Source organism: Penicillium cataractarum (genome assembly GCF_028827025.1).
Source record: "Penicillium cataractarum strain IBT 29864 chromosome Unknown utg000002l, whole genome shotgun sequence".
Lineage (NCBI taxonomy): Eukaryota > Fungi > Ascomycota > Eurotiomycetes > Eurotiales > Aspergillaceae > Penicillium > Penicillium cataractarum.
Window position 1 is genome coordinate 6,593,695 of NW_026622738.1, and position 15,163 is coordinate 6,608,857.

Here is a 15,163-nt window from a genome sequence, read left to right on the forward strand (position 1 = left end):
GTTCTGGTTCCTGCACCTCCTCAAGGCCAGTTGCCAGAGGGTCAACGTCAAGAAATTGGCCGAGCAGACCGGCGTCTAACATGAATTCAGCCACGATCGGTCTGGCTTCCTTACTGCTGAGCAATTCGTCGGTTCCCACTGCCATCGAGACATGCACATCGGCTAATTGTTGGTGTATGCGATTGCGCAGGTCAATCAACTGGGGGAACGCTAGAAGAATATGTAAGACCGTTTGGCAGCCCCGGTCGTCAGTGCACTCATCAGTCTCTGCACGGTTGATTTTGATCAGATAACCCTGAGGGCAATCCAGCCGGTGCGTAACTGGATGAGAACTGATCAGGTTGCCTTCCGTAGGCCCTCCCAAATATCGTTAGACTTGGGGGCTCATTCTGTCTGTCTTGACCTGTTGCCTCTTGCATGCCGGCGCCCTAGGCTCATAGACGTGTCATAATCTATGCCCTCGAAAAGATCCACAAGCCGGTTGAGCTTTTCAACGATCTTGATACCTTTAGTGGAGAGGTACCGTAGTTCCCCAGTCCCATCTCCCTTATCTGTATCTGCAAGAATTATAAGGCGGCTTGCAGGATCTGTTCGTAGGGCTTTAGAAGCAAAGCGTAGGTCGGTTGGAGTGTCGAGTAAGATAGGTCGGAGGAAGGCCATTTTACCAATAATAACACTGTAGCTATCGGCCTGCCTATGCCCAGGCTTGATAGGATGTTGTAAATAAAATGTTTCAAGACCGAGAATAGGTACCCCCAATGACACTGCGCTATTTTGCATTGTTTACCGTTAGCGAGAAAGTCGAGCGCTTCACTGGGAGCTACATCGGACTATAATTGAATTTGACTGACTGACTGAAAGTGGCGTATGTCGTGCGGCTTGTGCAGGTGGCTATGCGGCGGGTGTTGGCGAGTATGGGCGTGCTGGTGGCTAGCCTGTCTAAGGACAAGGGCAGTTATAAGGTCTGGAAGGTCATTATAGGCGTCAGCTTTACCGGCGTGGGCTCAGTGTCCGCGAGTTACGCCTCCGACAGCCACTCCGATCGTTTAAGTCGTAAAGCTTATCGTATAAAACTCCCTAGGCTATATATCTAAAAGGAAACGCTTCCTAGTAGACCTTTTCCTATTTTTTACACTACTATCATTGTCTACGAAGCCGCAGAATCACTCACAGGCCCAAGGAATAGTTCATGGCAATGGAATTGTCAGTCAATTCAGGTGTGCTAGAGGGAGGCGACGCGGTACTTCTCCTATCCGCTGTGGTCATTGATGATGTGAAAAAAAATCTCACAAAATACCATGGTGCACCAAATTAAGACACATTGGTCTCAGTCCAGGTACTGCTGGAGTCCAGAGAAACAGAGTATGTCCCCGAAGAATCCAATGGGTTGATAGCTCCCGTCCAAGTCGATCCAACCAAATAAACATACACCTCGCTATAGTCGTCGACATAAATGTCACCTTCCACAGTGAGATCCTCCAAGTAGATGTAAGCAATGCCACCATTGCTGCCACTAGTACCCCAGTCACTGCTAGCGGTGATGTTCACATCGACATCAGTGAGATACACATAGGCTTGGATATTTGCCACGAAGATCAAGCCGTACGTGCCATAAGTCTCCGCGACAGATCCGCCAGTAACATAGGCGTAGGCGGTGTCGTCGGTATTACTAGAAGATGAGGTACTGACAATTTGGAAAACGCCGTTGTTCTGTGTACCAGATGTAATGGCTGGGTCTTTCAGTGTGAAAGAGTTGGATCCATCGATACAAGCTGCGGGTGCGATATCCGCCGTGCCGGTTAGGGAAGTAACGGTGATGTTTCCCGTGGAGTAGACGAGGGCTGAAAGTGCGCCGTACGTGTATACAGAGGAATCTTCGACGACGATGAGACCACCGCCTGAATCGGTGGCAATGGCACTTCCGTGGCCGCCGTAGGTGTAAATTTCCAAGTCCTCCCCGTAGATGGTGCCACCTCCGGTGTAGATGCCGTGCGAGCCATCTCCTTCGGCGTGGATATAGACATTGGTTAGGTGCACGGTAGATCCATCTTCGTAGGTGTGCACTGCATTGGCACTGCCACCGCTCGTGGTGATGTTGCTATCGGTGATGTAGATTGTGCCGTAAGTCTCGACGCCAACAGCAGCATTGAGGTCTGTGAAAGAACTCTCGCTGTCGTCGGTGGAGTCTCCAGTCTTGATGAGAGTGCAGTCGTTAACATAGGCAACTCCCGTCTCCTTGACGATGATGACACCTTCGTTGGTTCCGGTTGCAGTCAGAGTCGTGGAAGCAAAAGTGGTGGTTGTCCCGCTCACATAGTAAGCTGCAGTCGTTGGCAATGCGCTTGACGAAGAGGCCGCCGGTACGGGAGATGCATCTGCTGAGGATAGGAAGCTCAAGATACTTCCTATAGCAAACACCAGAGATCTTGGTGAGAATTGGACGAGTTGAGCCATGATGAAGTAAGTTTCAATGAAAAGAGATGTATCGATGCTTGTGCCTTTTTCCCTCGTGGTGTTTCTGGTACAATCACTTCTATCGCCGAGAATTCCTCTCAATTTATATTCTTCACTCATCTCATAAGCCCACTCCTGTATGAGTCTCCAGTCGGATTGTGGCCCAAATCCCTCGCGGGCTCTTCTCTCCTCGAGAATGTCCATGAGCTACTGCCGGCCCGGTGATGGAGCATACGACTTGACCAGACGTCAATCGGCCCCACGCCTTTGTATAATTAATGTTGTAAAGTAGTATTAGGAGGAAATAGATTTCTCTCATACAATATCATAATCTATAACGCTGGGGCTCAGGGTCTCCGCTGGTTCTGAAAGGTTAGAAAGCGCCGAGGGTAAGCCACGACGCCATGTTACAGCGACTGAAGAAACTATAATGGCGAGTGGAGAAGTGTAAAAGTATCATTTGGTCCATGGTTTTGGACATTTATCCGATCTACAATCCCACCTCCCCGTCATTAGTAGGGTAATTTTGATGATCACCTTTCTTGAGTTTTGGGAGGAGATATTGAAATAGGTCCAAAACATATACTGGAGACTATGCATTGAATGATTCCCTGTTCCCATCTCAAACTAGACTACCACGCCAATGGCTATCATTCTGGGGCAGATTCCTCCTTCCCCGCAAATTGTGTTCTTACGTTGCGTAACTCAATCTATCACCACGAAGCTGCACTAAATCCAACTCGGCTCCACTGATGTTCCTGCATGACGAGGCCTTGTTGTTTCTGGGGGAGATGATTTCGGCTCCACAACTCTGATGCATAATGGCTAAGTAAAATATCAAGCTATTTTCAAGTAGCTTGGCAATGTTCGAATACACGAGAGTATGAGCTTGTAGTTTGTTTCCCCGCGTCGATCTTCACGCGGTATGTGGGGCAATCTCGGATACTGTAGAAGGAATCCATGAATTTGAATTCACCTCTAGATGAACACGATGAATCTGCTGCAGTCCGGTATAGCATTCAAAATTCTTTTTTAGGATCAGGCTACTTTACCTAGGATGGACCATTTACAACATTACCGGTATTTCAGCAGTGGTGTGGGCATTGGCAAGCAGTGTTGGTCAACGGGATAGGTACCTACCTACTCCCCCGTCACAAACGAAAAAAGTAAATATCTCGAGGTCGTTTAAGTGCCTTGGGACTCGTTCAATAGGTAATTCTAAAATGCGCAGGTCAGCTTGTTCTCTTCTGATAGAGACCCAGAACCTTATGGGAATTCCTTTCAAGAAAAGCAAGCTACAGTTTTTGATGCCAAGAATGTGCTGGAGCGCGATATATATCCGTCGAAAAGCATCGATACCTGATGAATTGGGCGAGACGGTAATCATCAACTCGCTTCAAATTGGAGTCAACAAAATAGCTTTAATTCACCGATGTCAGTGTTAGTAGGATATCTTATCCCATAGAATCGATAGAATCAACGGAAACGACAGGATTTATATACCCATCCAATTGTTCAAGATTGAATATCGGATTAATCAGCCATAGATGACACGTGACTGTCCGGTGAGGATAACGCGGTTGACCAGTTGATGGACAGTCCATTAGATCTTTTGGGACACCGGGTTGTATGTTTTTTAATCTTTGTATTCCTCCTCACCTACATTGCCCTTGATTTGACCCAATGGAATACATTCCCTAGGTCTTGATCGGTCCCTGGCCTTCGTTATTATTATTGGGTTTCCCCTCCTCTTCCTCTAGGCAGCATGGGCCCATTCCCGCTTGAATTCTGACAGGGGATCCACCCGTGTGGTAGGTATGCTAACAGGTTTCTCCGAGGTGAATAGAGCTATCAGGTAGACATGAAGAGTAGATCTGGCCGTTTTGAATCTTGCTGACTATCTTCTCGGATTTAAATTAATTACGGGGGGAGATGAGGGTATTCCATTAGTGAGACCGTCGCAGGGATCTGGTCCGGTTGGGGTTGCACGGCGGAAGCCCGTGGGAGACGAAGAAACGAAGTTCCTCAGGGGAAACCAGAGAGAGGAATGGAGATTGTAAGAAAGGGTAGTCAAATGAATCTAGTTGATTCTATATTTAATTATAGTATTACTCTCTAATGCTATCAATCCTGTCAAACTGCATCCCGGTCTGGCCAACTGTACAGTAATCTTCTCTCCCGTCAACCCGAAACTTTTCTTTTCTCTCGCAACTCCACACCTTTTCGCGCCAGTTGGGCTTCTTTTCTTTCCTCTTCCCTTCTTCTTCCCCCCCCCCCTTTCTCTCTTCTCCCCCCGGGCTTCTTCTTTCCTTTCCTCCACGACAATCACCGATCTCCCCCCTCGGTCTGTCGTGTTGAATTGTCTCCTGCATTTCCCGGCAGAGACATTCCCCCCTCCCCCCTTTACCCCCCTCCTCTTCCCCCGGGCTTCTCCCCTGCCGCTCCGTTGGCAGTCGACAAGTCAGCGATGGCGGCCGTATCAGCACCCACTCCTAAGCTGGATCGCTACATCGTTATCCACGTTGCGACCACCTGCGACGAACATGGCGTCTATGTCACCAAGGACTCCGCCGAGGTCATCGAATTGGGCTGGATCCTGCTGGATTCCAAGACCTGCGAGGAGGTACACACAATCTCCGAATCCCGCCCACATCCCCCAACGGTTTTCCTTATGCCGTGAATTCTTCTATCCACGCCAGGAATCTCCGCCCATTTCCAAAATCTACAACGAAATGACCACTCTGGCTAACAATTTCTCGTTCAATCTATATAGCTCCACCGTGAGAGCGTCCTTGTCAAGCCCGTCAACACTCCCATTACGCCGCTGTGCAGTAAGCTTGCCCCCTCCTCGGGACCGACAACCGAATTTGCATACCCAATATCCGCCCAAAGAACAATTCCAATAGCTAACCCAATGTGATAATTACAGCGAGCTTGACTACCCTGACGTGGGAGCACGTCCGCTCGGCTGGCACTTTCCGTGATGCCATCTCCCGATTCGATGCCTTCGCTCAGGAACACCTCACCAGCAAGCAACTCGAGTTCGCTTTCGTGACCTTGGATTCATGGGATCTGCGTGTGCAGTTGCCCCGCGAGGCCCGTGATAAGGCCGTGGTACTGCCCGCCTATCTGCAGCACTCCCGCACCTTCGACTTGCGTACCGAATATCAGCGCTGGCAAACCCACCACCCGGAGTCGCTGCCTTTCGGACCCAGCTCCCTCTCTAACATTTGCGCCGCTCTCGAGGTTGAGCCCGTTCAATCCTCGGCTCCCATCAAGCACAACTTGCCCTTCCACCTGCAAGCATTGGCTCCCGCTTCGCCGCGCCGTGCTATGGAAGAGTCCATCACTCTTGCCCGCGTCCTTCGAGGTCTGATCCGCAAGTCCCAGCCCCCACACGAGCATCCCGAGATTCTCACTCGCCCAATGGATGCCCACGCCGATGTTCGTGCCTTTTTGGCCGAGCGCAGCAAGGTTCTGCACCTGAGTGGTCTCCCCCACGACACCACGCAATCGGAGTTGGAGAGCTGGTTCACCCAATTTGGTGGCCGGCCAATTGCCTTTTGGACTCTGCGGACTCCAGACCAGCACAAGCCTACTGGCACTGGATTCGCAGTGTTCTCGTCTCACGAGGAGGTAGGATCAACTCGCCGAAGAAATAGTGATCTCATCTCTATTTTTTTCTTCATCCCATACCCGCTTGCTATTTTATCTGTTTTTGCTAACCCTCATCTAGGCCGCTGAAAGTCTGTGCATGAACGGCCGCGCCCTCAACGAAAAGGCCATTGAGGTCTCTCCTTCTTCCAGCCGTGTTCTCGACCGGGCTGCTGAGATTCTCACTCCCTTCCCTCCCTCCAAGAACCGCCCGCGTCCCGGTGACTGGACCTGCCCGTCCTGCGGTTTCTCCAACTTCCAGCGTCGTACCGCCTGCTTCCGTTGCTCGTTCCCTGCCATGGCTGCGGCCCCCGACCCGATGGGTTACGGCTACGGCTACGGCCCGCCAAACATGATGCCTCCTCACATGGGCCACGGCCACGGAATGGGTGGTCACGGACGTGGTATGGGTGGAAATGGTGGTGTCGTTCCTTTCCGCGCTGGTGACTGGAAGTGCGGCTCCGAGGGCTGTGGTTACCACAACTTTGCCAAGAACATCAACTGTCTTCGCTGCGGTGCTCCCCGCTCGGGCGCTGCCGTTGTGGCCGACTCGGCCTTCCCCTCGCCCATGGACCCCCCGTCGCAATTCGGCATGGGCCCTAACTCGATGGCCAGCACTCCCGCCCCCGGTCCCTTTGCCTCCACTGCCGGCGGCTTTGGTGGATTCGGCCAGCAGTTCGGTGGCCCGCCTAACAACTACGCTCTCCCCTCTGGTGGCCTGAGCAACACCCCCGGTGCCTACCCGCCTATGGGTCAGGTCAACTCGGGATACGGCTCGTCGAACACTTCTCACTCCGCTGCCTCCTTCGCCAACCCGGCCACTCAGGCGGCTTTCACCGGTGCTGACCACGGCGTGCCGTCCACCAGCGCCTCCAACGGTGCCTTCTACGGCGGCTCCGAGGGCTCCAGCGACCCCTTTGCCTTCCTGTCCTCCGGCCTCGGCGGCCTGACCGTCTCGGATGATGCTCACTCGCGCCGTAACGGCGCCGGTGCTAACAAGTCCCCCGCTTAAACCAGCGGCATGACTGTATCTATTTCTTTTCCAAAATGCCCGAATGACTCGGGCGGTCACACACTTACGTTGTCCATATTGCAAACCTGCGTTGTGGCAGGTATATGCGCTGGTTGATACTCGTTGATACGCATTTGTATAAGGGATTCTGCGGTTCCGGTGCATCGGGTTGGAAGGAGCAGGCGGGTAGCGTGTTGATGATTCCGAATTTCTTCTTCTCACCTTCTCGCCGTCCTGTGATTTGTGGGATGTTTCTTTTTATTTTCCATCTTTTCTCGATTTACTCTCTGATTTGGTTTTTTTTCCTGTTGTCATCTCTTTGGTTGTTGAGCGGCTCCGGTCCCCCTTGATTCCATCTTGAGCTATCTATGGTTTTGGTTTTTTTGTTACAAAGGATGGCGGCGACTGGAACCTTGGCCGGGGCGTGGGTTTTGTTTTGATATGAAACCGTTGTCTCGAGTCGGTTTCGGACGCAAACGCATTGTGAGCCTGGGTTGCGCACTCGACCTGCTTTGCATTTTAGATCTTTGGTCGTCCCTTTTCTGCGTTGGGTCATGGCAAGCGTCGGAGAATTCACGGTATTGATCTCACGGGTGGGATATACAATGGCTCGGACTCCGTTGGGGGTGTTGGGGGATTTTCCTTTTCGCGAACTTGCGCTGGTGATGATGGATGGGAGGGCTCTATTTTCTTTTCTCTCTCTCCTCCGTTTCTTCGAATTTTGCCAGTGCATGGTGAATGCAACAAAAAAGATTGTTTTGTCTATATTTTACTTCCTGGTTTTCTGTGTATTGCGTCTATTCGTCTCTTCGTTGTATGTGTTTCTAGGGCGGGCTTCGCATGGTCTGGTCATGGGACTTGATCACTTGTATAGGGTTATAAGGGGGTCTTGTATTACACCCTTGGTATATGTGTTGGGTTATAATTGATGCGATTCCGTTTTGTGATTGAGGATCAATATCCTATCGAGTAGCACTCAGGTTTAACGTACCAAGCCCTTGTACATGGGGGGTTTCTATAGAGTCATGGCTGGACTCGGGCAGACAGCGTAATGATTTATCAAAGAACATGTTGGTTGATCCTATTTTTGACAATTAGAGACTTTTGGAAGAATCATAAAATACGGTAAATAATCATCTCGAGATCGCAATTCCCATCTATCTACGGAGTACTCGAACTTGCAAAGTTTCCATGTTGAGTTTACCCGCGCGGCTGCGCCAAGGCAACCGTACGCTGTCGCGTCCACCGCCCGCTGGAACCCCGTCATGGCTGCTGCCGAACATCATTACCATCCTCTCTACCCAGCGCCCTTCTCCTCCAGCCTCTTTTCCCCCTCATTGATCTCCTTGGAAGTTTTTCTTTCACTTCTTTTCCACACCTAATTCATTCCATTACTCCTGCGTCACCATGTCCGGCTACGACCGAGCTCTTTCAGGTAAGTCAGCTAGCTCCCCGAATGACCAGCTCCCTTGGCTCTCCTCTTTTAACTTGACACAAACGATGCTAACTCATCCCAGTATTCAGGTATGGATTTATATTATAGCGCTTCAGCTCCTTCGATATACTGACCTCCTTCTTAGCCCCGATGGGCACGTCTTCCAGGTCGAATATGCCATGGAGGCCGTGAAGCGAGGTAAGGCTACTCCCCTTGGACGAGCCCTAGCATCTTAGCTCCTAGAGCTGTGATTACTCGGAAAAGATACGTCTTGTTATCATTTGGACATTTTGCTTATCGCTGTCTCGGAATAGGAACTTGCGCCGTCGGTGTCAAAGGCAAGGAAATCGTCGTCCTCGGCTGCGAGAAGCGCTCCGCCCTCAAGCTCCAAGATACCCGTATCACGCCCTCCAAGATCGCCAACGTTGATGAACACGTCTGCCTCGCCTTCGCTGGACTGAACGCCGATGCCCGCATCTTGATCGACAAGGCCCGGTTAGAGGCCCAGTCACACCGTCTGACGGTCGAGGACCCCGTCACCATCGAATATATCACCAAATACGTTGCCGGTGTGCAACAGCGTTATACACAGAGTGGTGGTGTCCGTCCGTTCGGTATTAGTACGCTCGTCGTCGGCTTTGACAAGAATGACTCTACACCGCGCCTCTACCAGACTGAGCCCTCTGGTATCTACTCCGCATGGTTAGTATTTTCCACCTTGACCCTGACACCTGTGAAATATGTCTTTCTAACTCCTACTTCCTACGTATAGGAAAGCCAATGCCATTGGCCGATCCAGCAAGACCGTTCGCGAGTTCCTCGAGCGTAACCACCAGGACGACATGGACCGTGAGCAGACGATTCAGCTGACTATCAAGTCATTGCTCGAGGTGGTGCAGACCGGTGCGAAGAACATCGAGGTGGCCATCATGGCCCCTGGCAAGCGCGTGGAGATGCTGCCCGACGACCAAATCGAGTCGTACGTTAAGAGCATCGAGACCGAGAAGCAAGAGGAGGCGGCCAAGAAGAAGACCAGCCGGGGCGGTGCTGCCACGGCTGCTATTCTGACCCGGCCTGGCGGTGGCGAGACGGCCGAATAAGAAGGATAGAGGAGGCGTCTGATTACCCGCCGGGTGGTTGGATCTGTGATTTGTGCCTATTTACTGTAGCGCTGGTCTCTTTACTTGACGAGAACTCAAAACCACGAAATTCCTACACAAGACCATTCATGGAAAGATGGATCCCCGTAGTGTATTAGAATAGATGTGGGTATTGATAACTCTTGGTCTATAGCTCCCATAGGAGAATATTATAACTTGAAATAAAAGGTAGAAGCGGAGGTAGAAAGTGTAGTAAAGTCGTCAATTTCATGAAAATGAGCGCCACGAATGACTCTCCTCTAGCCCATCCGGTCGGAAACATCACGGATATTGAACAAAGATCGTTCTTGGTCACCACGAACACGATCATCCTTGAGCATCCTACAAAATTGTCAGCATTCGCATCGAATCTGTATTCTTTGCAACTCTCCACGTACCGGTTATCCATGCGCGCGTCTTCACCTTCCACTTGGAGCGTCGCCTGGGGGGTCACGGCCTCGAGAACGAAATGGTTATCGCAGTGTGGGCAGTACTCGTCACTAGATCAAATCACAAGGGTGTTAGTCCACAATACTCCTGGTCTGGACGCGGGGTATCAATACCTCTCTTCGAATTCGGCGGCGTCCTTGCGGAAGCACTTCTTGCACTTTTTGCATGCAAAGATCTATTTTCGAAGACAAAGAGTGTTAGTCCAGATCGCATAGGACCATTCTAGGGTTGGACCAAGACAACGCACCATCTCCTGAGCCTTCTTCAGCGTATGCGACTCCTGCTCCTGGTGGCATTCGGCGCAGTCAAACCATTTCCGGCCTTGTCGAGGTCAGTCAATTGTTCGTCAAGGATATAGACTTCTTCGGACTGAGCGTACAGCAAGGGGAGCGAATAGAGACTTGTGCGTTAAGAATGTGTTTACTGCGGACGCATGACTATTAGTTGGAGATCGCCCCTAAGCCACCCAAGACCCTGGATATCGAGCTCCAACAGAGCTGAGTCGAGCAGACGAAGACTTACCACATGGCTGCGAATAGTATCTGCCTGGTCACTGGCAGTTGGTTCTCGTTGATAGACAAATTATTGCAACACCCCGCGTCGGCGTTCAGGAAAGGAAAACGTTGCGCAGGAACCAGTCGACGATCTGCCACTCCCGTGATCGTCCTCCACTTTCCTCCCCGCCACTCCATTTCACCCATTCCACTGAATCCACCATTTCCTTTCTTCTTTCTCTCTCTCCTCCTCCTATTTCCCCTGATTCTCTCTCGCCTGATTTCTTTGATTTTTACATGCTCGCTAGTCCTACGTTTTGCAGTGTCGCCCGCGCTCCTCCCGCTTTCTTTCGGCGTCCCTGTTGCCTTGCGGCATTTACCCCCACCTAAGCTTCTACAACAACTTTCCTACGCCCGTCACACAAAATTACCTTCTCTCCCAGGGACCGAAAAATTAAGCTTATGATCGAAGCTGCCGGCTGGCTCTGGCGACGGATTCGTGGTTATGGCCATGGAGGGAAACGGCAGAGAACAGGAGAACACTGACGACGCTCCCATTGTATGCTTGCGCAGCTGATCTAAATATGGCACGCGGATAACACTAACACCGCCCCAACAGAGACCCGTCTCCTCTTTGCTCTCACACTTTGAGAACCTCTCCCATACTCAGCCGCGTGCGTCATCTGCTTTTGGTACTAGCCCACGCGACTCGTCTAGTCGCTTCTTGAAGACCCCCGAACCTGTCGACGAGCCCCGATCTAGTCGCGCCTCCTTGGATTTACCTCGACCACATTCCCCATGGACTACGACGGGTGATGAGAGACCATTGCGCGAAAATGGACAGAACAATGGCGATCAGCTGCGGGCACGCGGATCCCCCGGAGGGAGATATGGCCGGCCTATTTCGATGAGCATTCACCATTCGTCGCCACAGCTTCCGCCTACGTTGACCGTTCATTCTCCCAAGTCGCCGCCGCGGAACATGGAGCGTGAGCGTCGCTCGCCTCCTCAGGATGACCGTCGTATATCTCGAAGCTCGATCTACTTCCCTCGAGAGTCGGTCTCCGCAGGGGTCTCGGCTGCGCCTCGGCCTCGTCCGGTGACGCCGCAGTTCGGCTCGTCGGTGCCTGCGGCGGAGACAATGGAGCGGCTGTCGCCGGGTATCCCCACGGCGAATGGGCGTAGTAGCCCCGCAGACCGCAAGCTGAAGAGTGCATCATTGCCCCCGCCAGCGAACCGGGCTGAGAAGCCGAAGATCCCTGCCAAGCCGGCGATGTTCTCGCATCCTGATACCGGCAACCTAGCTCCCCGGCAGGATCGACCGTCAGCGGATGACCATGTCTCGCCGTTTAGCACTCCCCCGAGTAGCCCGGAGAAGGCGCCGCTCAAGCCGATGTCTACGGGGAAGCTCCCACCGAAACCACCTGGACGGCCTATTACGGAACCTCCTAGTCGGCGCTCTTTCGATGAACGGTCACCAGCACCGTCAGCTCCCGCAAGACCCGACCCTAGGGATCTAGGCTTCTCCAGGTCTCGGCCAGCCCTTGAACCATCTCGAGCTACCAAACCCCTGAGCGTGCAAATCCCACCTCCCTCTCCTGGGATCATCGATCCTGCGTCGACGGCTCCACCCCTCTCTGCGCAGAGACTCAGGGCTAGTGACAGTCCTTGGGATCGTCCAGGACTCCCTCCAAGATCAAATTCTACAGCAGTGCGTCGAAGAGGACCTTCGCCCGCCAGAGACCCTCCACAGACGGTGGCCAGTCCAGCTCAAATGACGCCTATCGCCCGATCTGTGCCTTCGTTCACACCTATCAACAAAGAAAGTCAAGCTCCGCGTCCAGTTGCGCGACAACAGTCATTGCCGCGCGAGTCGCTTATGCCGTCTTACCCGGAGCGGCGTGTGGTTCGAACGGATACGGAAGAAGAGGAGCCGATGGCCGACGAGGGTCCAGTCTCAAGGACGGATTATCCCGATGCCTCCCAGGCCAATAGACGTCCTCCTCTTTTCAAGACAGGGCCAAGAGAGATTCATACTAGGTACGACACTCGACTGCTCGCCGTGTGTGGTAAGTATGTCTGTACGACTGGGTATTTGACTCGAGTCTGGGATCTTACTACTGGTGAGCAAGTGATGAGCCTGAGTCACGGCGAGACGGTGAAAAGCTTGTCTCTAGCCTTTAAGCCAGGCACAGCGCTTGAGGATGAAGGACAACGTATCTGGCTTGGGACTAGTGCGGGAGAACTACATGAAGTTGATATTCCAACCAACGCCATCGTGGCTACTCGATCGTATCCATCTCGTCGCGAAGTCATTCAGATTTTGCGACACAAGAAAGAAATGTGGACGCTGGACGATGAAGGGCGGCTGCTGGTTTGGCCGCCAGATGAGACTGGCACGCCTAATCTGCAGTATAGCTATCACAGCCCTCATGAGCGTGTCGCACGAGGCCACACCTTTTCGATCGTTGTGGATGACAAGTTATGGCTGGCGTCTGGCAAAGATGTTTATATCTATCGTCCCAATACGCGGGACGACTCTGCCTTCAAAGTTCTCAAGCGACCACTGGGTCAACAACATTCTGGAGATGTGACTTCCGGCACCTATACCACCCAGGACGGCGGCCGTGTATACCTGGGACATGCGGATGGTAAGGTCACCGTATATTCCTCAACGGACTACTCCTGCTTGGCAGTGGTGAATGTGAGTGTTTACAAGATCAACTGCCTCGGCATGGTGGGAGACTATCTTTGGGCAGCGTATAAAACAGGTATGATTTACGTTTACGACGTCAAGACCAATCCTTGGACGGTGAAGAAGGATTGGCGTGCCCATGACAGTCCCGTCTGCGGCTTCGTGCTGGACACAAGTAGCGTGTGGACGATGAATCGCCTCCAGGTGACGTCCCTAGGAACGGATAACACTATCCGGATTTGGGATGGTATGCTGGAGGATGACTGGCTAGGTGAGTTTTCCATCACTAAAGTTCTAATCTAGTTGCCGCGTCTAACATTAAACAGAGAACCGCATGCAAACCAGAGATGTCGAGTTTTGCAAGTTCCGTGAGATTCGGACGGTTATTGTTACTTGGAATGCTGGAGCATCAACCCCTGGTAGTATCCGCACGTCAGATTTCATCCGAGATGCTGTTCACCCGGAGGATCCGCCTGATATTATTGTTTTTGGGTTCCAAGAGTTGGTTGACCTTGAGAATAAGAAGATCACAGCCAGTAAGTGCCATCGTATTGGGGTTGTGTGTACGTCTACTAACTCCCATGCACAGAGAGCTTGTTGCTTGGAAGTAAGAAGAAGGAAAACGGCGAAAAGGAACATATGAGTCGGCAGTACCGGGTTTGGATTGATCATCTCACCCGATCTTTGCACGAATGCATGCCTCTTGAGGAATCTTACGTTCTTCTTCATACTTCGAACATGGTTGGACTGTTCACCTGCGTCTTTGTTAAGCACAAGGAACGTCATAACATCAGCAATATCAGCGCATCGGAGATCAAGCGGGGAATGGGAGGATTGCACGGAAACAAGGTTTGTAACAGGTTGTCTCCGTCTGTCGCAGCTTTCTCTAACGTGTGTGTTACAGGGTGCATTGATCTTCCGCTTTGTCCTCGACGATAGCTCGCTGTGCTTTGTCAATTGCCATCTTGCTGCTGGCCAGACACAAACTGCCCATCGCAATAACGACATTGCGGCCATTCTCGAAGCCGAGACCCTACCACCCGAGAACAGTCTCACAGTTCGCACCGATCAGTTCGCTAGTGGCGGTGACGGTTCGATGATCATGGATCATGAGATCTGTATCTTGAACGGAGACTTGAACTACCGTATCGATGCCATCCCACGTAATGTCATCATCGACGCCGTCCGGCAGAACAATCTCCCCAAACTTCTGGAACGTGATCAACTCTTGGCTTCTCGACGAAAGAACCCGGGTTTCCGACTCCGCAGCTTCACCGAGGCACCTATCACCTTTGCGCCGACTTATAAATATGATGTCGGCACTGACCAGTACGATACGAGTGAGAAGAAGCGCTCCCCTGCCTGGTGCGACCGCGTTCTTTACCGTGGCCTGGGCCGTGTCAAACAGCTCGAGTATCGTCGGCATGAAGTTCGTGCCTCTGATCATCGGCCCGTCAGTGCGACCTTTAAGGTTCGCGTTAAGACGGTGATGCCGCAGGAACGCGCTGTGACATGGGAAGCGTGTCAGCAGGACTTTCAAAATGAGAAGCGACGACTGGCTTCGGAGGCTAGGTAAGCCAACGATCCTCTATGTTTTGCTTTGCTTGCGGATTTGCTAATGTTCATTTCCAGCATCGAGTATCTCATTACGGTCCTTGGCACTGATCCCCGCCAGGCTCGTGGGTTGATCCTTGGCAAGGGTCAATAGCCTAGCCTGGCTATTTCTGCATCTTAAAAAACAAGACTTGAGCATGGGCATTGCGGCGGCGTGGAAACCCTTTTCTTTTTCCTAATGGCATGGGAAGCACGGACGTATATTGTACGAGTAAC

General features: G+C 51.9%; 5 protein-coding genes across 5 annotated transcripts; 3 read left to right on the top strand and 2 right to left on the bottom strand.

Moving 5' to 3' along the window:
* Nucleotides 1–1,311: 1,311 nt before the first annotated feature.
* N7496_004403 (uncharacterized protein) lies at nt 1,312–2,024 on the bottom strand (the record flags this gene model as incomplete). Its single annotated transcript, XM_056697334.1, has 2 exons — nt 1,312–1,730; nt 1,859–2,024. The coding sequence occupies 2 exons, from the start codon at nt 2,022–2,024 to the stop codon at nt 1,312–1,314; spliced, it is 585 nt and encodes a 194-aa protein (XP_056559546.1).
* A 2,897-nt stretch (nt 2,025–4,921) lies between these two features.
* On the top strand, nt 4,922–7,120 carry N7496_004404 (putative RNA binding protein (Arp); the record flags this gene model as incomplete). Its single annotated transcript, XM_056697335.1, has 4 exons — nt 4,922–5,077; nt 5,228–5,285; nt 5,384–6,090; nt 6,191–7,120. The coding sequence occupies 4 exons, from the start codon at nt 4,922–4,924 to the stop codon at nt 7,118–7,120; spliced, it is 1,851 nt and encodes a 616-aa protein (XP_056559547.1).
* A 1,407-nt stretch (nt 7,121–8,527) lies between these two features.
* pre6 (proteasome core particle subunit alpha 4) lies at nt 8,528–9,655 on the top strand (the record flags this gene model as incomplete). Its single annotated transcript, XM_056697336.1, has 5 exons — nt 8,528–8,555; nt 8,638–8,644; nt 8,701–8,753; nt 8,870–9,257; nt 9,328–9,655. 5 exons carry the CDS (start codon nt 8,528–8,530, stop codon nt 9,653–9,655), a joined length of 804 nt encoding a protein of 267 aa, XP_056559548.1.
* A 299-nt stretch (nt 9,656–9,954) lies between these two features.
* On the bottom strand, nt 9,955–10,671 carry N7496_004406 (CHY zinc finger protein; the record flags this gene model as incomplete). The annotated part of the gene is made up of 6 exons (XM_056697337.1): nt 9,955–10,036; nt 10,093–10,194; nt 10,258–10,319; nt 10,392–10,465; nt 10,524–10,567; nt 10,667–10,671. The coding sequence occupies 6 exons, from the start codon at nt 10,669–10,671 to the stop codon at nt 9,955–9,957; spliced, it is 369 nt and encodes a 122-aa protein (XP_056559549.1).
* A 478-nt stretch (nt 10,672–11,149) lies between these two features.
* N7496_004407 (putative inositol polyphosphate phosphatase) lies at nt 11,150–15,041 on the top strand (the record flags this gene model as incomplete). The annotated part of the gene is made up of 6 exons (XM_056697338.1): nt 11,150–11,197; nt 11,258–13,604; nt 13,660–13,869; nt 13,923–14,182; nt 14,238–14,905; nt 14,966–15,041. 6 exons carry the CDS (start codon nt 11,150–11,152, stop codon nt 15,039–15,041), a joined length of 3,609 nt encoding a protein of 1,202 aa, XP_056559550.1.
* Nucleotides 15,042–15,163: the final 122 nt, after the last annotated feature.